Source organism: Cydia pomonella, chromosome 8 (assembly GCF_033807575.1).
Source record: "Cydia pomonella isolate Wapato2018A chromosome 8, ilCydPomo1, whole genome shotgun sequence".
Classification (NCBI taxonomy): domain Eukaryota; kingdom Metazoa; phylum Arthropoda; class Insecta; order Lepidoptera; family Tortricidae; genus Cydia; species Cydia pomonella.
This window is the reverse complement of record NC_084710.1, coordinates 22,303,220-22,330,498: the sequence shown is the minus strand read 5'-3', so window position 1 is coordinate 22,330,498 and position 27,279 is coordinate 22,303,220. Positions and strand designations below refer to the sequence as shown.

Genomic DNA, 27,279 nt, shown 5'->3' with positions numbered 1-27,279 from the left:
GTTTCTAATGTCATTTTTTTCTAAACTGAATAGTTTGCGCGAGAGACACTTCCAAAGTGGTAAAAAGTGTGTCCCCCCCCCGTAACTTCTAAAATAACAGAATGAAAAATCTAAAAAAAATATATGATATACATTCCCATGCAAACTTCCACCGAAAATTGATTTGAACGAAATCTAGTAAGTAGTTTTTTTTTAATACGTCATAAAAATTAAAAAAAAAATTTTTTTCATCAAACCCATACGTGTGGGGTATCTAGGGATAGGTCTTCAAAAATGATATTTAGGTTTCTAATATCATTTTTTTCTAAACTGAATAGTTTGCGCGAGAGACACTTCCAAAGTGAAAAAAATGTGTGTCCCCCCCCCTGTAACTTCTAAAATAACAGAATGAAAAATCTAAAAAAAATATATGATATACATTACCATGCAAACTTCCACCGAAAATTGGTTTGAACTAGATCTAGTAAGTAGTTTTTTTAATACGTCATAAATGGTACGGAACCCTTCATGGGCGAGTCCGACTCGCCTTGGCCGCTTTTTTTTTTTTCTCAAAAAAGCGAAACTTATAGGTTTACATAGAATATATTAAGCTGAAGCGATTGACATCAAAATCAAAGTGATTTGTTAAGATTTAGTTAGTGGAGAACGTTTTCTCCCGAAATGGAATTTCATAGAAAAAGTACCGTTATTTCGTTAGGATCGCAAAGCTTAAGAGCAATTCCTAGCTGAGCAACTTTTCAAATCTCAAATTTTTGAAGCTACGAGTATGTTTCTGTCTGCGGTGGGCGGTAGTGCGTGCGTGCGATAAGGACAACTGCAGCTCGGACTAAAATCCCACGCAAAAAACTCAAAAATCGAGGTTTCGCTCTCGACTGTTTTCTCCTCCAAAACACAACCAATCATTTTGAAATTTTGGAAATTGTAAGAGGAAGAAATACTCTATGCCGCTATGTTGTGATTTTTTGGATATTTGATGTCATATTTGTATACTGCGCCTTTTTTGCCACCAAATCAATTGAGCCGTTTTTGCGATTTTCGAGGCGCTGTTAGTTTCTTCAAAATAAAATAATCCAAAAAAGCAAAACATAGCAGCACAGATATTGATGATATTGATCTTATTTGAAAACCTCATTGCTCTAGGTTAATAATCCAGGGAGGAAACAGTCGAGAGCGTTAGTATGGAAAAATCGCAACTAGGAATACCTCTTAAGGTATTTTGTGTCCAAAATAACACAATACATTTTTCTCATTCGATATTGTTATAAAGTTCAACGTATTATCATCTCTATAGTTTGTCAGGAGTCATTGGTATGTATGAAATAGGCCCTGGATCTTTTGTCATTACGCTCACAAATCCCACACGTGAAAAGGCCTTAATAAAATATGAGTTTAAAACCATGATTATAAATACATACACAGGAAAATTAATTATTACGGCCGCGGCGGTTGTGTGTTCAACACGCGTTATTTATCATAAAATATATCGTTATAATTATTAAAAATGTACACTGGGCACCTTTTTATCGTAACTTTTGCTCTTTTGGTAAGTTTTTATATTTTCTATTATTGTATAAACTAAAGTAAGTATATTGTACCTTTATTTACATTTTACTGTAATTCTTATTAATTGTTTTACAAATAAAACTTAATATTAAAAAAAAAAGTATATACCTAGTGACACAAAGCAATTTCAATATTCTAACTGAGAGGCTTGTTCTGTACCCCTAGATTTTGAGTTTCCATAACGTCCATATGAATGTTTAGAATGATTAGTACAGTCGAGGAAATTGATTCTTTAGCAGTTAACGTGTCACGTTACAATGGACAGCTCTTACCATAAGTATATACAGCCAAATTTACTTGAACCGCAAGTTGCTAAAGAATCAATTTCCGCGACCGTACATTCCATAACGCATGCACTAATCAGCATGAGCGATCTTCCAGATCAAAACCGTAACAAATTGTTGAGAGGAAAGGGGACGACCGCGTCTCCACACAAACGTAGTCCCCATTTTCCTCCCGGGATATTAGAATATAGAAAATATTTGCATGTAATTTGATGTACCTTTAGTAATATTAGGTCATTACCTATGAAATTGGCGTTACGTATGGAGAAATTTAACGAAATTCGATTTTTCATACAATGAATTTTGCGAATTATTTTGTGATGGCATTTTCAAACCAAACAAATTTTTGCCAGTAATCTGAGACATTTTTAATTTCTATCTCATATTTTTTTAATGCTCCTAACTCTTGGACTAGTACAATATTCATTAAAAATCAAACGAAGGGGTACTTATAGCTGTGGTGGATATACATCAAATTGTGTCAAAATATTTTCAATAAAATTAATATCCAGAGAGGAAAATGGGGACTACCTTTGTATGGAAAGGCGGCTTCGGGTCGTCCACTTTTGTCTTAAATCAAAATTGGGCTCTGAGGGCCTACCGCGAACCACGTTCGACGTGTTGCCTCCCTCTCACACTTACGTACAAATTTACACGTGTGACAGAGAGGCAACACGTGGAACGTGGTTCGCGGTAGGCCCTCTGGGACAGCATCAAATCTGAAACTATTAGGCAATTATAACTGACTAAAATCTCCTTATTATTAATATTAAAAATCTGCTATCGGCGGTTATTACATTGACGTCGCGGCCAGAAATCAAGTTATTGTTATATGCATTCGTTTCAATCTATATTGTATGTGAAAGTTTATGTTTCTTTATATGTTTATTTGTTTGTTGCTGACGCGATAATTCAATTCAATTCAATTTATTTATACCAACATCATGATATTTACAATACATTCCTATTATATATTTAAGTTACACTACCATATATTGTTATAAAATAGGTCGTATCAGTGTTGGCAGAAAAGTAAAATTGACGATTAACCATTACAAATTGAACCGTAAACTGTAACCGTCCGTTAATTCAATTTGGTTCAATTTGTAATGGTTATTGGTCAATTGGGTACTTGACACATGTTGAATATTATAACAAAATGTAGATAAATGGATAGAAAATAAGCCATCTATTTTTGTCCTATGTAGCCAATTGCAAAGTTAATACTTTCGGCCAACACTGGGTCGTATGAAGTTAATGTCAATAATATATTACATGGCTATTGTTAGCATAGTGTATCATGCAGGACTATGCCATTCCTATTATAAAAACCAGCCAAGAGCATGTCGGGCCATGCTCAGAGTCGGGTTCCGTAGTTACTTTTCCGTCACAATAAGCTAAACTGGAGCTTAAAGTATAGTAGATTGTTAACCAAGGGATGAACTGTGGATGTACGTCTTTTAACTATGAAGGGTAAACTTTTTGTAATAACTCAAAAACAGCTAAACAGATCATGTCCGCTGTAGTTTTCATATAATGTCTTTCTAAAGCTCTACTTCCACGATTTTTTTCATATTTTTTAGACCTATGGTTCAAAAGTTAGAGGGGGGGGGACACATTTTTTTCGGAGCGATTATCTCCGAACATATTCATATTATAAAAAAAATGTTTGTTGAAGACCCCTATTAGTTTTGAAAGACATTTCCAACGATACCCCACACTGTAGTGTTGAAGCAAAAAAAAAAAAATACGTCAAGGGGAGGTACCCTAAAAAAATATCTTTTTAGATTTTATTGTACGAGTTTGTTGGCTTTATTGATATATATATCCATGTCAAATTTCAGCTATATAGCACTAACGACCACGGAGCAATGCCTCGGACAGACAGACAGACAGACAGACGGACATGGCGAAACTATAAGGGTTACTAGTTGACTGCGGAACCCTAAAATCATTCAACGAATAGTAGGTAGCAGAGACTAGATATTTTTATTACAAGCTTTTATTTAACTTGCAATGTACCTCGGTGTGCGTACGGGTCAAATCTTGCAAGTTAAATTTGACCCATTTTTCGGTTTCCGATGAAGCTGAAAATTTGCATACATATGTAAGTCGGGTGACAATGCAATATTATGGTACCATCGAGCTGATCTGATGATGGAGACAAGAGGTGGCCATATGAACTCTGGGATAAAACAACGCAACCTAATTGTGTTTGGGGTTTTTAGAATTGGCTTGGGTTTTTTAGAATTGGCTCGATAAGTGATTAGTTGCCCTTATGAGTTGCCTGTATGTACCTAATGAAATTTTGCTAAAAACTTATTTGATTTGAGTACGAATAAATTATTGTTATTCGCAGTTTTTATGTCTCCAAAGACTTGGTTGTACATTTTACGGCCGATTGTGTTCAGACATTTTACTAGACTTAGCTAACCTAATATCCTGCATAATATATTCAACTAGCGACCCGCCATAGAAACGCACGGGTAAACCTTAATAATTTGTACATTTAAACATTCCTCAAGAATCACTCTATTAATAAGTGAAATCCGCATGAAAATCCGTTCAGTAGTTTCTGAGTTTATCGAGAAGACACAGACAGACGCGGCGAGGGACTTTGTTTTATAAGCTGTATCTATAGTTCAAAACATCACACTAAACGAATTTGTTAATAACTAAAACATGCTAATTGAAAATTAAATTTAATCTTTTAGGTGTCGTCAGCTGCCTCCGAGGATTATATTTTAACCAATATCAATGGAAAGTCGTAAGTTAACTCTTCTAAAGAGTCTCACGAAAACACTATATCAGAAAGCCACCTTCATACAATCAAAGATACAGGCCAATTCCTACAATATAAAGCGGCCAAGTGCGAGTCGGACTCGCCCATGAAGGGTTCCGTACCATTTATGACGTATTAAAAAAAACTACTTATTAGATCTCGTTCAAACCAATTTTCGGTGGAAGTTTGCATGGTAATGTATATCATATATTTTTTTAGATTTTTCATTCTGTTATTTTAGAAGTTACAGGGGGGGGGGGGGGGGGGGGGAATACACACACATTTTTTCACTTTGGAAGTGTCTCTCGCGCAAACTATTCAGTTTAGAAAAAAATAATATTGGGAACCTAAATATCATTTTTGAAGACCTATCCATTGATACCTCACACGTATGGGTTTGAAGAACAATTTTTTTTTTAATTTTATGATGTATTAAAAAAAACTACTTACTAGGTCTCGTTCAAACCAATTTTCGGTGGAAGTTTGCATGGCAATGTATATCATATATTTTTATTAGATTTTTCATTCTGTTATTTTAGAAGTTACGGGGGGAGGGAGGAACACACACATTTTACCACTTTGGAAGTGTCCCTCGCGCAAACTATTCAGTTTAGAAAAAAATTATATTAGAAACCTCAATATCATTTTTAAAGACCTATCCATAGATACCCCACACATATGGGTGTGATGAAAAAAGATTTTTTGAGTTTGAGTTGTATGGGGAACCCCCAAAAATAGTTTTTTTTTTCTATTTTTGTGTAAAAATCTTAATGCGGTTCATAGAATACATCTACTTACCAAGTTTGAACAGTAGAGCTCTTATAGTTTCGGAAAAAGTGGCTGTGACATAATCGGACAGACAGACGGACTTGAGTGACATGACGAATCTATGTATAAGGGTTCCGTTTTTTGCTATTTGGCAACGGAACCCTAAAAAGCTCCTCTACACGATGGATGGGCCAAAAACTTCACTTTTGACACTGACAGATCAGTATCATATTGAAATGAGATTTAATAACTAAAACTCGAATTGGCCTGTTACGCTCTCATTGTAAAACGACATTCTGAAATGTAATGAAAATGAAATGAACATTTAACATTAAAAAGTTCATCTCAGAAAAATCACCTTCCATCCATAATTTCAACGACTCTTACACCATCATCATTACTAGAACCATCATGGAGTTTTTCGATCAGGTCACTTGTCCGTTTTACGAATTTTCAATCTGTCGAATCTGTCGGTCACGTGACCTGTCCCGAGTTTAACATTTTTTCCCCATCACAGAAAGTGCCCAGCGCCGCTAAAGAAGTTTTCACTTCAAAAATGGTATAGGTAAAAAACTTCACAAAAAGTAAGTCACCTGTTGTATGTAGTTGTGACGTGTTAGAATAGACATTTGTTTTGTTTGTGTGTGTCTTTTAAACATGTATTGTCTATTCGAACACGTCACAACAACATACAACAGGTGAATTACTTAAGTTTTTTACCTATAGTCGGTGTTTTCGGTCACGGGATATACAGATAATAAAACTACGATTTTAATTTTGAAATTACAAAATGAAAATCAGGTTTTTATGACAATACAGTATTAAATTCGTATTTATTATGGTAAAAACTATTTTAATAACATATTATTGCCCTCACTCGTTTCTTTGTTTAAAAAAACGTAATATATACCTATTTATTAGGATTCCGTACCCAAAGGGTAAAACGGGGCCTATTACTATATTACTAAGACTCCGCTGTCCGTCCGTCCGTCTTTCCGTCTGTCACCAGGCTGTATCTCATGAACCGTGATAGCTAGACAGTTGAAATTTTCACATATGATGTATTTATGTTGCCACTATAACAACAAATACTAAAAAGTACGGATCCCTCGGTGGGCGAGTCCGACTCGCGTTTTCCCAGTTTTTTTATTTTGTATTAAAATTTGTTTTCAGAATGTCTATGTCTACAGATGACCTATGTACAAAGGCTGGGTAAGTATTATAAAACTAAGTAATGTATGCAAAAGTTACTTCATTTCACTGAATTATACCAAAGAGTAATGAAAACGTGTCACTGTTTGAAAATCTTCTGTTGAGTGTGACTAATAAGTGTAACTAATTTTATTTTGAAAACTTAAGATAAATTAAATATACATATACGTAATGGTAATAAGTAATAACAGAGGATTACAATGGCTAGCTTAAATCTAAAATAGGCCCTTGAGGCATTGTACCAAGGATGCTGGCGACATTTCCTCGTTGTATCGCAATACTGATACGTTGTGCGAGGAAGCCGCCAGCTCTTCGGTCGCCAGATAAATTAATGCTTGTCATATGTAAGGTAAGAAAAACGGGTAGAGGAGAGATATTGTTTGTTTCTGTCTCTGTCACACACTACAAAATTTAAAAAATCCATACAAATATTGTAACTGCGATAGTAACTCTGTCTGTCTGTTACCTACCTCTGCGCGCTTGAATAGCTGAACCGATTTAGATGAAATTTCGTATGGAGATATTTTGAGTCCTGAGGAAGGACATAGGATAGTTGTTATCCCGGAAACCATTCCTTAGTTGGTTGAAAGGGGGGTGGAATTTATTATGCAATTATATTTATTCTACGAAGAGGAAATTACAGGCAGAAGCTAGTATAAATAATGCAATAATAGTACATTACGATACAAGTGCGAAAAATAGGAAATTCGAAACGAGTGGCGATAAATTAAAACACGACCGAAGGGAGCGTTTTAAATCGACACGAGTTGCGAATTACCTATTCGCACATGTATCGTACAACGTTTTACAGTACATATGGCCCTTTAAATGTTCGACACAGTAACGTAATATGCTAATTTTCGCACTAGTGCGGTAAAGTAGCAGCATATGTACTGTAAAACATATTTTCTTGCAGGTTTGTCAAGAACTCGAAACCCAACCCACTGAAACCAGCTGACCCCACAACCACGTTCAAATCCAACAACTACACCACCACACCCTCACCTACCCTCGGCCCCACACATGAAGCATCTACTACGTAAGTTAATTTAGAAACTAAATTTCATATAGATATAAATATATTAATATAAGACGTTATTACACAAATTGACTAAGTCCCACAGTAAGCTCAATAAGGCTTGTGTTGTGGGTACTTAGACAACGATATATACATATAATAGATAAATACTTAAATACATAGAAAATACCCATGTGTCAGGAACAAATATTCGTGCTCATGTCCGGATGTCTTTTTTGTCGATTCAGTTTTTGTTTTTTTTTTATCTATGCTCGCGAGGTCTACACAAGGCTCGGAACCGGTTTTTAAAATACCGGTAAATACCGGTTTATTTCGGTTTTCCTCCGAACTTTTATAAGAACGCGAACGTTTTAAGAACTTTTTTGTAATCTAAAAAAACCTGTTTATTCGGAGACCGACGCAACGGCCGGTCGGCCTGGTGGTGTGCCACGGAAACATAGACACCGACATAGAAAGAAACAGGTTTTTATTGTTCTAAACCGATTAATTTGACAAGAACTGTTCTCTTATGAGAACCGGTTTAAGAAATTAAAAGGTTTTGCGCCAAGTACATTATAACGGTTTGGAAGTTTAACCGGTTTCCAAGCCTTAGGTCTGCAGCTCACAGAGCCACTAGTACTAATTTATTTATATTTATTTAAATAAATATCTTTGTTTCAGGGGCAACGGGATGTCGACAACAGACATTGTGCTGACTGTACTTGGCGTCACTGCTGGCGTCCTCCTCCTAGCTTTCTTAGGGAATTACTTTTATAAGAAACAGAAAATTCAGTAAATAAATATTGTTAAATAATTTGAAAATTGTTTTAGTAGACATTTTGCTGACAATTACCGCGGGCATCCTCCTGGGCAATTATTTTTCCATCAAACAGAAAATTCATTAAATAAATACAGTTACATAATTCTAAAATTGTTTTAATTCTCCTGCGTCAGTGTTAACCGATATTGCATTGAAGCTACCTGATAACCTATATTAAAGAGAAATTGAAATAGAGGTGGAAAGTCAAAGAAAATTTTGTGGCCACATTTACTGCCTGCCTCTAAAACTTTTACAACGCCATTTGACTTTGATCCTTATTCTTTCACTGATATGTGTTAAATTTGTTAAATATCAAAAAGTGGCGCCATCATACCGGGCATAGGTTAAGGTTGTGGCGCCATCGCTCGAAACGATGCCGCCATACCTTTGGCCTTTAATCTATTAGATGGTGCCACTTTTAACATATGTGACGTTATCTATGAAAAGGGACCTTATTGTCGATGGCGCTTACGCGGCACTGCGTCGCGCAGCGTTGTATTTGTATCGGTGCATCGTTTATAACGGCGGAAGCGCCATTACAATAAGGTCCCTTTTCATAGATAACGTCACATATCAGTGAAAGTCAAATGGCAAATGGCGTTCTAAAAGTTTGAATCACGTGTCGAAAGATGGCAGTTAATTTACTGTGGCTACAAAGTTTTCTTTGACAATCCACCTCTACTTCAAATTCTCTTTACCTGTATTAGTGGTATCTCAAAAAAGCTTTTCGGCAGGTACGTCAATAAGTTGTGATAATTTTTACAACGCGAACTACGAACCTTCGTGTAGCCTCCTATAAGTACACATCTGTGTAACCAGTGTTGGCCGAAACATTAATGCAATTGACCATTAACCATTACAAATTGAACCGTAAAATGTAACCGTCCAGTAAACCGTAACCGTAAACTGTAACTATTACAAATTGAACCGTAAACTACCGTAATTGAACCGTATCCGTCCAGTTTACGGTTCAATTTGTAATAGTTACAGTTCAATTTACGGTTCAATTTGTAACGGTAAATGGTCAATTGCAATTAGCGTTCGGCCAACACTGCGTGTAACCAACCATAGGTACATCTTTGCCCAAATAAAATTATGTATAATAATAATAAATTATATTAAATATGTTTTTAATATTATATAATGATAATTTGAATTTAATATAAATAATACTAATTTATTAATAACGGAAAAGCTGCTGGCCCAGATGGGATATATGTAGAACTATTAAAACTGTTAGATGACGACAATTTGAAATTATTAGTTAAAATATACAATAATATTTATGATAATGGAACATTACCAGAAGACTGGTTAAAATCCACATTCCTCGCGCTCCCTAAAAAGGCCAACGCTAAGACATGCGGCGACCACAGGCTCATCAGCCTGATGAGCCACGCCTTGAAAGTATTTCTTAAAGTGATTCACATGAGAATTTATAACAAAATCGACAAAATTATTTCAGATAACCAATTTGGATTTAGAAATGGTTTAGGAACTCGAGAAGCCCTAGTTGCAGTTCATGTGCTAGTGCAGAACAGTTTGCAATATAATAATAAAGTATATGCATGTTTCATTGATTTTGAGAAAGCATTCGATAACGTAAAACATGACAAATTAATGCATATACTCAACAGGACAGAAGTGGACAGCAAAGATCAAAGAATTATCAGAAACCTGTACTGGAACCAGTCAGCCCACATTAAAGTCGGAACATCTGGCACTAATGATATCAAAATACGTAAAGGAGTGAGACAAGGATGCATCCTATCACCATTATTGTTTAATCTTTACTCCGAAACTATATTTCAAGAAGCTTTTGATGGCGTTGAAACTGGTATCAGAGTAAACGGTACAGTGATAAATAACCTCCGATACGCCGATGATACCGTTATCTTAGCTCACTCCCTACAAGACCTTCAACAACTTTTAAACCGCTTAAATACTGTCGTGGAAGATTACGGTTTAAAAATGAACATAGCAAAGACCAAGTACATGATAATGAGCAAGAACGCGGTGGAATCGACCACGCTGTCTATCAACGGTAAGCCACTTGAAAGAGTCAAACATTACAAGTATTTAGGAAGCTCTCTTAATGAAAAATGGGACCCACGGAAAGAGATACGTACAAGAATAGAGATAGCGAGAAGTACATTCATGAAAATGAACAAGCTATTCACCAACAAAGATATAAACCTGAAACTCAGATGGAGAATGGTTAAATGTTACGTGTTATCTGTATTTATGTATGGTGTCGAAGGCTGGACCATAAACCGAACCATCGAGGCAAAAATAAACGCTTTTGAAATGTGGCTCTACCGAAGAATGCTAAAAATATCATGGAGAGATCGAATAACCAATGTAGAAGTTTTGCAAAGAATGAAGAAAAAATTGGAACTTTGGGAAACAGTAAAGAAAAGAAAGATCTCATACTTTGGACATATATATCGTAACAATAAATATGTAATTCTAAGGAAAATAATAGAAGGCAAAATAGAGGGTAAAAGAAGTAGAGGAAGAGGGAAGCTAGCCTGGATGGATAACATTAAAAGCTGGACTCATATTAAGGACGCTGCTAACCTGAGCAGAATAGCAAAAGATAGAAATAAGTTCCGAGAGATGGTCGCCGACGTCAGATGATGACATGGCACAACAAGAAGAAGAAGAATTTATTAATGTTTCTGTGGGAGAGTATTTACAAACTATTAAGTTAAAATAATAATAAAATATCAAATGTTATCTTTTAATTTTATGCCTTGAACATAAGTATGAATTAATAAGTATGAACATAAGTATTTTAATTTTATGTACTTATGTGCATGCACCTCCTAGTTTTAGTGTAGTTTAAGATATACTTGCTGTGCCCTAACAGGGTTCATGTGTGAACTTGCCCTAATGTAATACCTGTTATGTACCACATGATTAATATGCAATAAAATAAAATAATAAAAAAATAATACAATATACGAAACTGTCAAAATACATTCGTGAATCTATTCTTTAATAAATTATTATGTCGCAAGGTTTACTGATTTTAGGTACATTCCAAATATTGCTATAGGTATTATATAATCTAATCTCAATCACAGTAAACACCATTTGTTATTTTAAAAAGAGGTGCCACGAGCCTTAACAATGTAAACAATTTTATTTGTTTTTCTTCTTAAATTACGTTATTTCATAATATGGATATAAAAATAAAATTCAATAAGACCTTAGACCATACCGTAACTGAAGTACCCTTATATATCGTATTTTTTTGCGTCGCCGAATTTTGGGGAAGGTGAAAAGTGAAAAAATAACACATGCAAAAGATTACTCACAAACGCAAAAAAGATCTGTGTCGAAACAAAGAGACACACACACACACACACATTTAAATAAAAATTCTCATTTTCACACACAAACATAGCACACATAGAAATGTTTTTATTTGATTTTTTCACATAGTGCAAGGTTTTGAACAGGAGGGTCATTTACTGAAAGGGTACTCCAGTTAGTGTAGGTATGCTTTAAGTAAAAAACCTAATGGCTCAGTTTCATTGGTCGATAACTGGGTCGGTATAAAGCACGTGGGGCTCCCCGTAGGCGGTATAACGACTAGTGAAACTCATAAGTCGATAGTTCGGTCGATATTGTTAATAATGTATCCATGTAAATAGCTTTGCAAATGCCACATATTACGTGATCTTTTTCTAGAAGTTAAGAATGGATATAGTAAGTTATCCTTAAAAGATAGACATTTAACATCGCGGACTTTTTTGTAGATCTATGAATGAGAAACATCCCCATCATACATTTTGTTGTTATAGCTCAAACGGATTAGGCAGCGTTTTCGATTAAAGCTCCTAGCCAGCGTGATTTTTTCCGACAACTTCGTTATATTTCAAACAATGTACACAAAACCTTAACAAGTTATATACTTAAGCTTTCCTCAAGAATCACTCTATTGATAGATGAAAGTCGTATGAAAATCCGTTCAGTAGTTTTTAGTTTTGGAGTAGTTTTATAAGATGTAGTGAATTGACGTTTTCCCCTAGACTTGCGGACACTAGGTTGCGTGACAGTCGTGCACGCTCCCAATACAGCATGCGGGCTACTCCCCGCAGGCGGTAAGGTGGTATAATGACTAGTGAAACTCATAAGTCAATTGTTTGGTCGATATACAGCATGCGGGGTACTCCCCGCAGGCGGTAAGGTGGTATAATGACTAGTGAAACTCATAAGTCAATTGTTTGGTCGATATACAGCATGCGGGGTACTCCCCGCAGGCGGTAAGGTGGTATAATGACTAGTGAAACTCATAAGTCAATTGTTTGGTCGATATACAGCATGCGGGGTACTCCCCGCAGGTGGTAAAGTGGTATAACGACTAGTGAAACTCATAAGTCAATAGTTTGGTCGATATACAGCATGCGGGGTACTCCCCGCAGGTGGTAAAGTGGTATAACGACTAGTGAAACTCATAAGTCAATTGTTTGGTCGATATACAGCATGCGGGCTACTCCCCGCAGGTGGTAAAGTGGTATAACGACTAGTGAAACTCATAAGTCAATTGTTTGGTCGATATACAGCATGCGGGCTACTCCCCGCAGGTGGTAAAGTGGTATAACGACTAGTGAAACTCATAAGTCAATTGTTTGGTCGATATACAGCATGCGGGCTACTCCCCGCAGGCGGTAAGGTGGTATAACGACTAGTGAAACTCATAAGTCGATAGTTCGGTCGATATATAGCATGCGGGCTACTCCCCGCAGGCGGTAAGGTGGTGCAACGACTAGTGAAACTCATAATGGCATGCGTTTTGGAAATCTCCCGCACCACTCGTGCGGGCTCTATCGACCAATGAAAACAGTTCCCCGAATGCGGGCCCTATGGCATGCTTGATGGAAATCTCCCACACCCCGCATTTACCAATGAATATGAAATGAATGGGCCCTAATCGACCAATGAAATGAAAAAAAATGAAAAATGAAAATGAAAAATGATTTATTTAGGTATCAAAATTGCAGCTTATTACACAGTAGAAAAGTATTACATTTTTAGAAGCATTCTATTGTTGTTGGAAAGCCTAGGAATAGTGTCCTGAGCCCTAAACTAGGTAAACCTGTCTTATAGGGATCAGGGAACCACCTCTATTTTTAGAAATGCAGCAAAGGTTAGTTGGTACACAAATCTAAAAATTGGATAATCATTTTGCTTAATTAAGTATATACTCGTACGTATACAATATCAGTAATGTGTGTGTGTGTGTGTGTGTGTGTGTGTGTGTGTGTGTGCTTGTGTGATGAACTTTTCATTATATATTATTAATTTATCATACATATACCTACTGCTGGTTGTTGGTCAACAATAGCCCTTACGTATATAAGACTATGAGTGGTTGCAATATTTTGATTAGATCGCTTTTTATTGATAAGACCAACTGTTACAAGATTATTTTACCTTTAGTACGAAGAAGAAGAAAAACTTATTTAAATGCTTATCTTACAGAATGAATCTAGCCAATCACCTTACAATTTCAAGGAGTTTTTCAGTGTTAGCGTAGTTTAGGGTCAGAGTCCAATTACGGATATTTTTTATCAAGCAGTGTTTATTATCATTTTGAATGTATAAATATTCGTTGACTTTGTTATAAAGGAAGGGTGCAAGGAAGTCAAGTTGACGACGATAAAAAACTGTATTGTGCGCAACTGAGTCGAACACTTTATGTTTTCTACGTCCACCTAGGCGACGTGCGCTTTGATTAGAGACGTATTTGTGTTGTCTTAGACAAACACGCTCAATATAAAGTTGACGGACTGATAGGACCCGAGCTATGGAGTAAAGTGTTCTAGTGCAAAATCTAATCGGTTTAAAGAACATGACCTTTAGAATCGCTCTTTGTACACGTTCTAATGGAAGCAAGTGTGTTTTAGCAGCACCGCCCCAGACCGGTATGCAATAAGTAAGCAATGATTGTGTTAATGCTATGTTTTTTTGTGTTGATTTAAGAAAGTGTGGGTCAGAAACACGCCTTATTTTTTTGAAAATGAATATTAGCTTGCGAATACGGTCTGACAGATAGCGAATATGCCTTGACCAAGAAAGATGTCGGTCAACTATCACTCCCAAATATTTGGTTTGATCAACATTTTCTAGCAATTCACAGTTACAAATAGCAGGGTTAGTTGCACCACCTTGCAAATCACCATTGGAGCATTTATGTACTTTAAGTGTAAAAGGAAATTTCGGCTGATTGGAACTAGTGATAGAGAAGTTAATATATTTAGTTTTAGATATGTTTAATGTGAGCAGGTTTTTACTAAGCCAGTTCGTAACTAATTTCAAGCCAGATTCTACAGCTGACTTTACCTCCAACCAGCTGTCCCCAACAAATAAGATGGCAGTGTCATCGGCAAAGGTTGTGATTTGGGCATTTGGAATGTTTAGGTCGCATAGATTGTTGATGTATATTAAGAAGAGTGTTGGCCCCAGGATGCTTCCTTGCGGGACACCATAGCTTATTGGAGAGAACTGGCTGGTGGTATCGCCTATGCGCACACATTGCTTACGACAAGAGAGATAGTTTTCAAATAACTGAAGGGGCAGACCTCTTATTCCAAGGTATTCCATTTTAGCAAGTAGAATGGGAACAGAGACGGTATCGAAGGCCTTAGCGAGGTCAAGAAAGACTGCGGTGCACTTCTTTTTGTTGTCTAAATATTGAGCTATCTTACTGGTTATGGAGTTCACCGCGTCTTCCGTGGACCTACCCTTACGGGACCCGTATTGGTTTGGGGAGAGTATATTGTTACTTTCTAGATATTTTACTAGGCGAGTGTTCATGAGTCTCTCTAAGAGCTTAGAGAGCGCCGGCAAAATCGAGATAGGTCGATAGTTGTTTACATCGTCTCTGTTCCCATCCTTGTGTATGGGTGATATTACTGCCTGTTTAAAAGCACTTGGAAATACTCCCGATGATAAACTCAAATTAAGAATGTGAGTTAGCGGGGCTAGAATAAATTCTTTGGTTCTCTTAATAAAATACGTCGATATACCGTCCCATCCAATAGCACATTGAGATTTCAGTTGGTCAATGCCATGTGAAACCTCGTATATGTCAGTAGGAAGTAGAATCATCGATTTGAGGCGACTACTACAAGTACTATCCTTTAATAAACTTGATGCTAGCTCTTTTTCAGTTGTATTTAACTGCAATAGTGTCCTTTGTGCTAGATTAGCTCCTATTTCCGCGAAAAAGCTATTGACGTGATTGATTGAATCATAATTGGTGCTATGTGATTGTAATAATTCATTAGGGGGCTTAGGATCTTTTTTTAGAAAGCAAATCTTTTTAACTGAATTCCATATAGCTTTAGGATTGTGTTTGTTCCTACTTAAGTCTTGTTTATCATGAATAGTTTTGAGCTGCTTCAAAATGTTGTTGCACGTATTTCTATAGTTTTTATATTTGTGTAGTAAGTCTAGGTCCTCGGGGTGTTTACGAACTCTCAAGTGTAGCCTATCTCTTTTCATTATACACCGTATTAGCCCCGGGGTGATCCAACTTCTAAATTTTATTTGAGATCTTGGGACGGTAAACTTCTTAGTATTTTTTGATATGACTTTTTGTAATATGCTAATGAACAAGTTTGTTGCATGTTCAGTATTTGTACATCCTAGAATGGGCTCCCAGTCTAGCTCACTTAGGTCTGAACAAACAGAATTATAGTCCAAACGGGTGATCAAGTGGCGTTGTGAAGTTGTTGTATCTAAGCAGTTATTTGATGTTAAGAGGACTGGTCTGTGATCGGTTATTAAAGTATTTAGGACAAAAGCTGTAGTTGCATTTTTAGATTTTATTATGAAATGATCCAGACAGTTATTTTCACGTGTTGCTATTGTGTGCGCAGGCATTAATCCATGGTATGCTAAGGTATTTAGATATTCATCGTAATGAGGGTCAGCGCTGCCAGGCTTAATATCAATATTTACATCTCCAGTGATGATATTATTCTGAAAACGAGCTAATGACTCAAGCGTAGTGTTCAGTGAGGATGTAAAATTGTACAAATTTCTGAATGAAGGAGAGCGGTAAATGGCGACTATAGCAGTGGTATGCCCCAACTTGAGGACAAGGCAGTTGCCATCATTAAAATAAGGCTCTATTGAAGACACGTGTATATTATTCCTTATGTAAATCACTATACCACTATTTTGGTTAATGTTCTTATTTGTATGTATTTCATAGTAGTTAGGTAGAATTGGTAAGTAAGGGTTTACGCTGAGCCAGCATTCAGTCAAAACTATAATATCCACTCGAGAATTTATTCTATGTAACAACAGGTTTAGTTCATCAATATTTCGCGATATACTTCGTATATTTTGTGTCATTATAGTAAGAGTTTTGCTATTGCATTTTATTTCTTTTGCACAGTCTTCTGGATCACAAAACAAGGAACGCGAGACATTGACTGTGTCAATGTCTGCGAACACGTCGACTATTGTGCTAGCCGCCAGTGTCTTTCAAAAATATGTGAGGAGCCAAGAGCTCAGTTTTGTGTAAATAATTTGTTTCGTGATCCAGAGTCTGCAAAATTAGGTATTTGTATGTTATGCCAACATATGTGAAATTAAAATAAAAGTGTGTTGTGTGACTTGTGAGTGGCATGGGAGCGTGTGTGTAATTATTTTTACTTAAATAGTACAAATTAAGTTTTAGGGATAGGTAGTTGTACGTTGACACTATTAGAATATACGCAAAAGAAGAAATACTTATGCTAACACAGATACAGGGCAATAATTTAAAGGTAGGGTTAGGGCAGAGCTTACATAATAGTCATGATTCAGTTAGTAAGTTTAATTGGTTCTCACTTGTGATTAACACTTCGGATTCCCCTTGACCCATGCTTATGTAAACTCTGCCGTTCCTCGTCCACGCATATTTACATTTTTGATTTTTGACTAATTGACGGGCTATAAAGAACCATTTATTCGCACGGTCAGTCAGAAGTTCAGAGACATATATGCTATGTTACTCGCTGAAGCCTAGCAGGGAGGTATTTAGTTTATCTTGTTTGTTATTCAGGTTGTAAGCTTTTGATGCCTTTAGAAGGTTGGTTTTTTGCATAGGGTTGCTCAGTTCGATAACGATAGGTTTTGTAGTGTCCTTCTTGCCTTGGCGGTAACAATTGCGTATGTCCGTAGCCTTTAGTTCAATTCCAACAGTCTCGAACAACTTGACGGAAATATCCAGCAGGCTAGACTCAGATGGAGGAATATTTCGTACTAGTACACTGCTCGAACGGAGCTGACGTTGAACATCATCGAACTTGTTCTCAAGGTCACACACTCGCGATGTGGTCTCTGTTTGTTTTGTTTCCAGGGAGTCAATTTTACCCAGTGCTTGCTCGTGTTGTTTTGAAAGAAGATCGAGTTTACCCACGGTTTCCTTATTCAGCACTTCAATATTTGTATTTTGGGCCTTAACTTCCAAGAGGCTATTATTTAATCTATCAAACTTTTGGGTCTGTTCGCCGGCCCAGTCCCTAAACATTGCCATTAGCTCCCGTTTAAATAGTTCAAAGTCTGGTGACAGGGAGTCATCGGGCTGCTTTCTTTTCGAGCGCATTGTGATGTTGCTTCTAGCTGGTGCTGTGGAGTCCTCCGATTGTAGGTCCGACATCGAGTTGCTTTTTAACGGGGAGGATCGATCTCCTGTCATGTTTAACATTCAACAAAGAAGTATCGGCCAGTAATTATAACAGACTTTGAAGTTCGTAGGTAGGTTACGTAAAATTCTTACTTACAGTTTTAGTTCTTCAAATACACTATTAATAAGGCCTTTTTATTTCGTTTTATTATAAATCAACTGCAATTGTCGTGTTGTGCCGGCCGACACGGCGTTTATTTATCACTGCACTTATAGTTTTAGAAAGAACGCCTTAAGCGCCGGGCAGATCCTGTCGCTTAGGTCGTTTTACTATAGCACTGCACCAACACTGGGTAGATCGTGATTATTTGATCTTAAATGTTCAATTTCACTTAATTTGTACACTAAACTGTCCCGATCTCGTTTAATCTTCTTAGTAGTTCAGTTTAACTACGCAAATAACCAAAAATTGGGACTTAGTTACGCGTATAAACACCATTTTTACAATAAATTTGAGGAGCGATTTTACTATGATGTTACTTTTACGCTGGCGGGCGGGTGGAACCAAATTGAGCCGTGACCTTGGCGAGGCCCATCAGCAGCAGAGCAAAGCCCAAACTGCCGGTGGTCTAGGCCGCAGGCCGCAGAGAGTTTTGGCGGGTTGTTTCATGCGTTGATGGTAACTGTTCACAATTTTTTAATTTCTAAAACACACCAAGAACAAGCGGGCACCTCGCTCGTTTTTGCGCAGGGCGCGCAAGTTGTGGAATGAACAACCTTCTGAGGTGTTACCCTAGCGCTATGCCGTGGGGTTCTTCAAGAAGCAGGTATTTACGGTTCTCAAAGGTTGGCAACGCATAAGTGGCTCCTCAGATGTTGCTTATGTCCATGGGCGGCGATGACTGCTTCCCATCAGGCGGCTCGTTTGCTGCCTATTACATATAAAAAAAACTTTAAAATTAATAATGCCGTAGGCCTCATCATTATTAAGTAGGATATAGTACTTCCTTCCTATTTGTGGTAATGTTAAATATATATCTGAGCTCAGGACGACTAAAGCTACTATATTTATCATACATGATTCATAAACTGTTGACGTAATTGGCACAATTTATGATAAATACGACATTGGCCTTTATTTGACATAAATAGATATCTAATTGAGGGAAATACCACAAAGGGCACACGAGGCACAGGCTCAATGAAAAAGTATCAGATGTTCCATAGTAAACCTTAATTCGAAAATTGTGTGAACCGTAGCGAACGAAACGGTAATCTCTCTCTGTCACTCTTCCATATTAGTGCGACAGACAGACATTATCGTTTCGTTCGTTACGGCTCAAACGATTGGCCTCCTTGGCTTCTTCCTTCTATAGTAAAGTTGATCATAGCAATGAATACAATCTTGTACATCTATTCGCTTCGTGAAAATCGGGTGGTGGAGGAAGCCGAAACGATAACTAAATTCTTTATGAGATAATAAATGTCTTAAACTATAACTGCGCTAGATTTAGTAAGAACTCAAGTCGTTATTACACGACTCTGCGCTTAACAAACTCCCGAGTCTTTTAAGTCCCGAGTCGAGTCCTTCATTGAGTTTTGAATTGTGACTTTAAAGATCTCGAGTCTTCGAATAAAGACTTCGTCAATAATTTTATAGGTTTCATCTATGAGAAAGACAAAAGAAAATTGTATTTTTTTTATGATTTGTGCATAGCCCATGAATTGAATGTGGAGACAATGTTTTAGAAAACTTTTGTACTTACATAATTTGAGAGTTCTCTTTAAACTTTACAAAAGATATGACGACCGTGTTTAAGCGTTATAAGTAATTGCGATTTATTGTCAACATAGTTTTTTTTGGTATCTCAAACGGCGCCACACGCCCATAGATAGTGTCAATTCTTTCATCGCTCTCGCTCTCTCTATCAAAAATGGCTGCACGCGTAAGTCCATAACTCTGTGTTAAAAATAATAAAATTAGTTTTAGTGCACAAATATTGTGCTTCAAAAATGTGAAAGTCGAAATAAAAGACTATTGTGTTAAATCCAACGTTTTATTGAAGAGTTATCCACCAGTGAACCAGCTTATCCAATTATCCAAATTGTGCCGGCCACATGGTCGGACATTGGTCCAATCGAACCGAATAAGAACGCAATTACAAGATTATCACCATGGAATACATAAAATTACAGCAAAATATAGAAGAGAAAATTGACAAGGCCGCTTCTAACCTCAAAAAATCACCGAAATCGCGTATGACCAACACGTACTTACAAGCAAGGTTAGATCTTCTCGAAGGAAATTGGAAATCTTTCGAGAGCAACCATCAAACGATTTTGTTAGAATCTAAGGATCCAAGCAATACGTACTTCACAAATGAAACCTATGACAGAGTCGAAGAAAAATATATTGATTATAAGTGTCAGTTAAAAGAGGCCTTGGAAAAAATCAAATCAACAATGTCAACATCCTCAACTCACACACATAATAATCTACAGAGTGAATCAAATCCATCAAGTGCAGTGAAGCTACCTAGAATTATAATCCCCGTATTTTCTGGCAAGTATGCGGAGTGGCCTACTTTTCACGACCTATTCGAATCTGTGATGACCAGACTTTAGCACCTGTACAAAAGCTCCACTACTTAAAGGGTCATCTGACGGGTGAAGCAGAGCAGTTAATACGACACACACCTATAACGGATGCAAATTATGAACAATGTTGGACATTATTGAAGAAACGTTACAGCAACACTCGCTACATCTCATCGTGCATACTTAACCGCTTAATAAGCCAAAAGACTTTAACCGCAGCATCTTCTTATGGTGTCAAACAAATATTAGACACAACAAATGAATGTTTAAGTGCTCTGACCAACATGAATATTGATGTTTCAACATGGGATCTTATCATCATCCACCTGATCATACAGAAGCTTGACCAGGAATCCCGGAAAGAATGGGAACACAAGATAAGTGATTACTCAGATAAAATACCAACGTTTAGTGAATTTTCAACATTCCTAGAATCCAGATTCAGAGCATTGGAGTTCTTAGAGCCAAGTACTAAGAAAGAAACAAGATTAAAAGAAACAGAGCGACCTAAAGTGTTCAGCATTACCTCATCAGCATCATCAGTATCCTGCCCATTTTGTGCAGAGGCTCACTTGTTGTACCAATGTAAGCGGTTTAGCCAGGACTCTGTACAACAACGGAGGGACTTTGTCAAAAGTAAGGCGTTGTGCTTCAATTGCTTTGGAGCAAAGCATTCTGCAACACACTGCAAGCGAGACACAACATGTAGGCGCTGCGGCCGCCGTCACCACTCCCTATTGCATCTGGACAGCGAGCAACCACCTTCAGCGCAACCAAGCCGAGCCGTTGAAGGGGTGAAGATCCACAACCAACAGCCAAGTACCCATGAGAAGTCGGAACAGAAGGAACCTGGGCCTGGTAACATTGTGGCTCACGCTGCCGAAAGTTCAGGTTCATCGAATAGTGAGATAATATTAACAACGGCATTAGTTAAGGTAGAAAATAAAGGAAACTGTCATATACTTAGGGCATTTCTTGACCAGGGTGCACAATTATCATTCGTGACTGAGCGTGCTGTACAATTGCTTCAGTTACACAAGATACCTGTTAATGTTAGTGTTGATCCCTCAGGGCTGGGCGGAGAAAAAATCCCCTTGTCAGTCCCAATTAAACACAAAGTTCAATTCAAAATACAATCCATTTGTAGCTCTTTTAGTTGCGTTGTTCAAGCATATGTGGTAAGTCAGGTAACTAATCCCATTCCTTCACAGAAAGTTGAGATTCATGATTGGCAGGAGTTGAAGAAATTAAAGATGGCAGATCCAGGATATGACACTCCAGGCCATGTGGACATGTTGCTGGGTGCTGAGGTGTATGGACTGACCCTGACAGAGGGTATTGTACGTAATCCGACGTCCACGCTGACAGCACAGAACACCGCTTTGGGCTGGATCCTGTCAGGAAGAACACAAGTGAGTAACCATTCTAATAGCTTTATAACTGCTCATATTCTGGATAACTCCATTAATGACACTCTCCGTAAATTCTGGGAAATAGAAACTGATCAGCCTCGCAACTTGTTGTCTAAGGAGGACCAAGTGTGTGAGGAGCATTATGCATCCACTACAACTAGAGACTGTACAGGTCGCTATGTTGTTAGTCTCCCATTTCGTGATGAAGATCCATCATGTCAGTATGGCGAATCACGGAAAGTGGCTTTAAGGAGATTTCTCTCATTGGAGAAAAAGATGGATAGCAATCCACTCCTAAAGCAGGAATATACCAAAGTGATAAATGAATATTTATCACTAAATCACATGGAACTTATCCAAGACCAGCGGGACGCTGCGAGACCTGGCTGTGTGTACATGCCTTACCATGCCGTGATTCGCAGCGACAAATCCACAACCAAGTTTCGCATGGTTTTTGACTGCTCTTCTAAAGGTGTTAATGGCAGGTCCTTGAATGATGATCTCTTGGTTGGTCCACGACTACAACCAGAACTGCGTCATATCATCATGAAATGGCGTATTCATCCAATTTGCTTTATAGCAGATATTATAAAAATGTACAGGCAGGTTAAAGTCGTGGACAAACACACTGATTTCCAACGCTTGCTGTGGCGTGAGAGTTCTGATGACATTGTAAAGGATTACAGGATGTTACGTGTAACTTTCGGGGTCTCGTCAGCTCCTTATCTTGCAGTCAAAAGTTTACAGCAAGTGGCTAAAGATGATGGTAAAGATTATCCATTGGCTGCAGAAAGGGTGCTGACAGATTTCTATATGGATGATTTCATGAGTGGGTGTGAGACAGATGATCAAGCCATCCAAATCTATTCGGAAATAGTTAGTTTGCTAAGTAAAGCTGGGTTTGAATTACAAAAATGGGCAAGCAATAGTCAAAGATTAATGGAAACAATTTATCCACACCCGGTTACCAGCTCTGACAAAGACATAAAACTGGATGACATGATCAAAATCCTAGGCTTGTCTTGGAATCATCAGACTGACTCATTTCACTATAAGGTTAACTTACCTCCACAGCCAACCCCCGTCACCAAGCGGAACATCTTGTCTGACATATCACGTCTCTTTGATCCACTGGGATGGATTTCCCCAGTCATTATCCGAGCCAAGATATACATGCAAAAACTGTGGGTTTCAGGTCACTCGTGGGACGAGGAAGTGACTTCCAACTTGCTGACAGAGTGGAATGAGTTCCGTGAGCAGCTCCCGGTTCTCAACGACTTCATCATGCCACGATGGGTTGGCGTCAGGCAAGACGCGAGTGATATCCAGCTGCATGGGTACTGCGACGCCTCCAACGACGCTTACGCAGCAGTCGTATACCTGAGGGTAGTGGATCATGAAGGTAATGTTACTGTCCATTTAGTCGCAGCCAGAACGAAGGTCTGTCCAATCCGCCAAATTTCCACACCCCGACTTGAACTTTCCGGAGCAGTACTCTTATCCAAACTGCTGGCAGAAGTATCCACTGTCTTATCCATGCCAGTCAGTCATTGCAGGGCTTGGACAGACTCAACCATAGTCCTCGCATGGCTTCAAGGTGAGCCGAACCGTTGGACAACGTTTGTTGCCAATCGCGTCACCGAGATCCTATCCATACTAAACCATGATCAGTGGGCGCATGTAGAATCCACCAGCAACCCGGCAGACTGTGCAAGTCGAGGAATGTCACCATCTGATTTCATCCAATTCGAGTTGTGGGTCCATGGCCCAGCTTGGCTACATGACCCTAACTACCAGCATCCAACATCCGAGCCCGTATCCACTGAGCTAGAAGCAAAGCCCATGAAAGTCCAGGTATGTACAGTTTTATCCCCTGCTCAGCCATCCGAAGAGTTGAGTGCTTGGACTAAATACTCATCTTTAACAAAGACAGTAAGAGTAGTAGCTTACTGTCTCAGATTTTGTAAAAAACTGAAAGGAGAATCGTTTCCATCCTATCTGACCGCAAGAGAGCTTGATAATGCCTTGAAGGTAGGTATTAAAGCAAGTCAATTGTCAGCCTTTCCCCGGGAATTAACTAACCTGAATAACTCTAATCCAATTCCCCGGAGAAGCATTATCTTATCATTGTGTCCCTTCTTGGACGAGGATGGCATTATGAGAACGCGAGGTAGGATTGAGCATAGCGATCATTCTTATAATGTAAAGCATCCTATCATAATGCCTCATGACCATCACTTGTCAAAGCTGATTGTGAGTGACGCTCACTCAAGGACTCTCCACGGAGGCCCCCAACTCACCCTAAATTATGTAAGATCCAAGTTTCTAATTATTAATGCCAAAAGCTTGATTAGACATATTTTAAGTAAATGTGTGAGATGTATAAAGTACAAAGTCACCAAAACTCAACCCTTCATGGCTGATTTACCCAGTAGCAGGGTGACTGTTGCTCGACCGTTCCACCGCACCGGGTGCGACTATGCAGGCCCTATAAATATCAGAATATCCAAAGGTAGAGGATGCAAGAGCTATAAGGGCTATATAGCACTGTTTGTATGTATGGTAACCCGTTGTATCCACCTGGAGGCAGTAAGTTCACTTACCACTGAAGGGTTTCTAGCTGCTTATAGACGGTTCGTGGCACGTCGAGGACCCTGTAAGGAGATTTGGAGCGACAATGGGTCCAACTTTGTCGGTGCATCCAAGGAACTGCGCATCCTCTTCCAGCAGGGCGAGGCTTCTGTCATGAAAGAGGTTGCTGAGGCCTTAGCTAATGAAGGTACTGAATGGCATTTTATTCCACCCCGGGCTCCCAATTTCGGTGGACTCTGGGAGGCGGGTGTCGCCTCTACTAAATATCATTTGAAACGGGTCCTAGATGGCACCACTCTCACGTTTGAGGAGTTATCAACGGTTTTAGCACAGGCTGAGGCTTGTCTAAACAGTAGGCCCATGTACCAGCTGCCATCAAATGAAGTGGACACGAGTCCACTCACCCCGGGACACTTTCTAGTTGGCGAAGCTCTGGTAACCGCGCCAGATCGCAACTATGAAGATTCTCAAATCAGCCCTTTACATAGATGGCAGCTCACCCAGAAGATTATGCAGCAGTTCTGGCGAAAGTGGTCTCAGGAGTACCTAACAACGCTCTATCAGAGGTACAAATGGACTAAGGTGACCCCAGAGCCACAGGTAGGTGACGTAGTGTTAGTCAAGGAGGATGATCTCCCGCCCTCGATGTGGTTATATGGGTTAGTACAAGAAAAGCACCCTGGTCCAGACAATGTCACTAGAGTCGTTACCTTAAAATGTAAACATTCCAAACTTATGAGACCTGTTTCCAAATTAATAGTGTTGCCTGTTGCCAACTAGTATTATTTGTCATGTAGTTAAAGTTATAGTTTCCTGTATTCTTATTTTGCTACCAGTCAGAGCAAGACTAAGAGTATGTTATTAATATGTGTTAAATTTAGTTGTAGGTACCCAAATGGTACTGTAAAATTCATATGGTTGATACTGTTACTGTATAACTTTAGGTTCTTACTCGTAATGAAGTTCCTACAAGGTTGTTACTGAAGTCTCTATTAATACTTCTAAATTCTACTAGTATGTAAAACTATACAAGTGTACTTATTCAAAATGACTGATAGGAAAGAGTACTAATTGTATAAATATTGTAATAGGTATACTTATAAGTTTTATTTTTTCTAAATTACATTTATGTGGTATGTAGTAATTAAAGGGTTTTTAACCTTCAGGTGATTTCTGGATACTCACTTTTACGGGTATGTTAGTAAATGTTAGTTAACGTGCTAAAGTTAGCATACAATGTTACTTGTCTTAGTCAGCCTGTTTTCTCTATCTCTATAGATTGTAATCAAAGTTGTTCATGATCTCTGCCTTATAGACTGGTGAACAGTGTATTTGTATTGTTTATGTTTAAAAAATTTAGATGGAGTGCAAAGTTATCTATTGATGTCATGTTAACTCGTTTTCATGTTAGTTTAGTACGTTAGTAATGTTCAGTTCCTAAACCTTGTTATGTATGTACTGTTGTATGATGTCATGGCGGGCGGTAGGAAGAACATACTGTTCTTGGCGGGCGGAATGTTTAAGCGTTATAAGTAATTGCGATTTATTGTCAACATAGTTTTTTTTGGTATCTCAAACGGCGCCACACGCCCATAGATAGTGTCAATTCTTTCATCGCTCTCGCTCTCTCTATCAAAAATGGCTGCACGCGTAAGTCCATAACTCTGTGTTAAAAATAATAAAATTAGTTTTAGTGCACAAATATTGTGCTTCAAAAATGTGAAAGTCGAAATAAAAGACTATTGTGTTAAATCCAACGTTTTATTGAAGAGTTATCCACCAGTGAACCAGCTTATCCAATTATCCAAATTGTGCCGGCCACATGGTCGGACAGACCGGTCTGGCCTAGTGGGTAGTGACCCTGCCTATGAAGCCAACGGTCCTGGGTTCGAAACCCGGTAAGGGCATTTATTTGTGTGATGAACACAGATATTTGTTCCTGAGAATCCTGAGTGATGGATGTTTTCTATGTATTTAATTATTTGTATATTAGTCTGAGTACCTTCACCGTGGAACTTAGTCAATTTGTGTAAGAATGTCCCTTTAATATTTATTTATTTATTATTATTAATTATACTGGGCTGGCTGAGATGTTATATTATGAGATGTTATATTATGAGCTGTTACATAGATTTGAACCTTAACCGCCACGATCACGATACAGTAACTTTTTAAACGACATTATTTATATTACAACTAACACAGGCGCCGATCGCTCGCCCGATGTGCGCCGCTTGCTGTGACAGACCCGGTGCCTTCCACCAGACGTGTACGTGCAGGCTTTGGAGCAACTGCCGCCTGGCCATAAAGAACCTTGGCCAATTTGGAAGTCCTTAAACAGGCTCAGGTCCCAAGTTGGTCGCTGTAAGCAAAATATGGCCAAATGGGGATTGCTCCGTAGCTCCCCTGCGACACAGCAACGCAAACCATGGCACATCTACTGGCGTGCCCCGCATGCCCGCATCACTGCTCGGAGCTGGATCTGAGGGACGCGACAGCCAGGGCTGTCAACACCGCTGCCTATTGGGCTTCCATGGTATAAAAAAGGGAACCTCGACACGAAAAGAAGAAGATCGCTTGCACAGAAAAAACAATG

General features: G+C 38.3%; 2 protein-coding genes across 4 annotated transcripts; both read left to right on the top strand.

Moving 5' to 3' along the window:
• The first annotated feature begins 1,413 nt into the window (after positions 1 to 1,413).
• On the top strand, positions 1,414 to 8,558 carry LOC133520848 (uncharacterized). Of its 2 annotated transcripts, none has more exons than XM_061855534.1 (5): positions 1,414 to 1,543; positions 4,562 to 4,614; positions 6,571 to 6,609; positions 7,526 to 7,645; positions 8,309 to 8,558. In XM_061855534.1, exons 1-5 carry the CDS (start codon positions 1,502 to 1,504, stop codon positions 8,421 to 8,423), a joined length of 369 nt encoding a protein of 122 aa, XP_061711518.1. In that variant the 5' UTR covers positions 1,414 to 1,501; the 3' UTR covers positions 8,424 to 8,558. The 2 variants fall into 2 exon arrangements, with proteins under 2 accessions (XP_061711518.1, XP_061711517.1); XM_061855533.1 differs by having other exon boundaries at positions 7,526 to 7,648.
• A 12,142-nt stretch (positions 8,559 to 20,700) lies between these two features.
• LOC133520831 (uncharacterized) lies at positions 20,701 to 26,435 on the top strand. Of its 2 annotated transcripts, none has more exons than XM_061855511.1 (2): positions 20,701 to 22,091; positions 23,287 to 23,498. In XM_061855511.1, exons 1-2 carry the CDS (start codon positions 20,964 to 20,966, stop codon positions 23,308 to 23,310), a joined length of 1,152 nt encoding a protein of 383 aa, XP_061711495.1. In that variant the 5' UTR covers positions 20,701 to 20,963; the 3' UTR covers positions 23,311 to 23,498. The 2 variants fall into 2 exon arrangements, with proteins under 2 accessions (XP_061711495.1, XP_061711494.1); XM_061855510.1 differs by having other exon boundaries at positions 22,003 to 22,091; positions 23,287 to 26,435.
• The last annotated feature ends 844 nt before the right edge of the window (positions 26,436 to 27,279 follow it).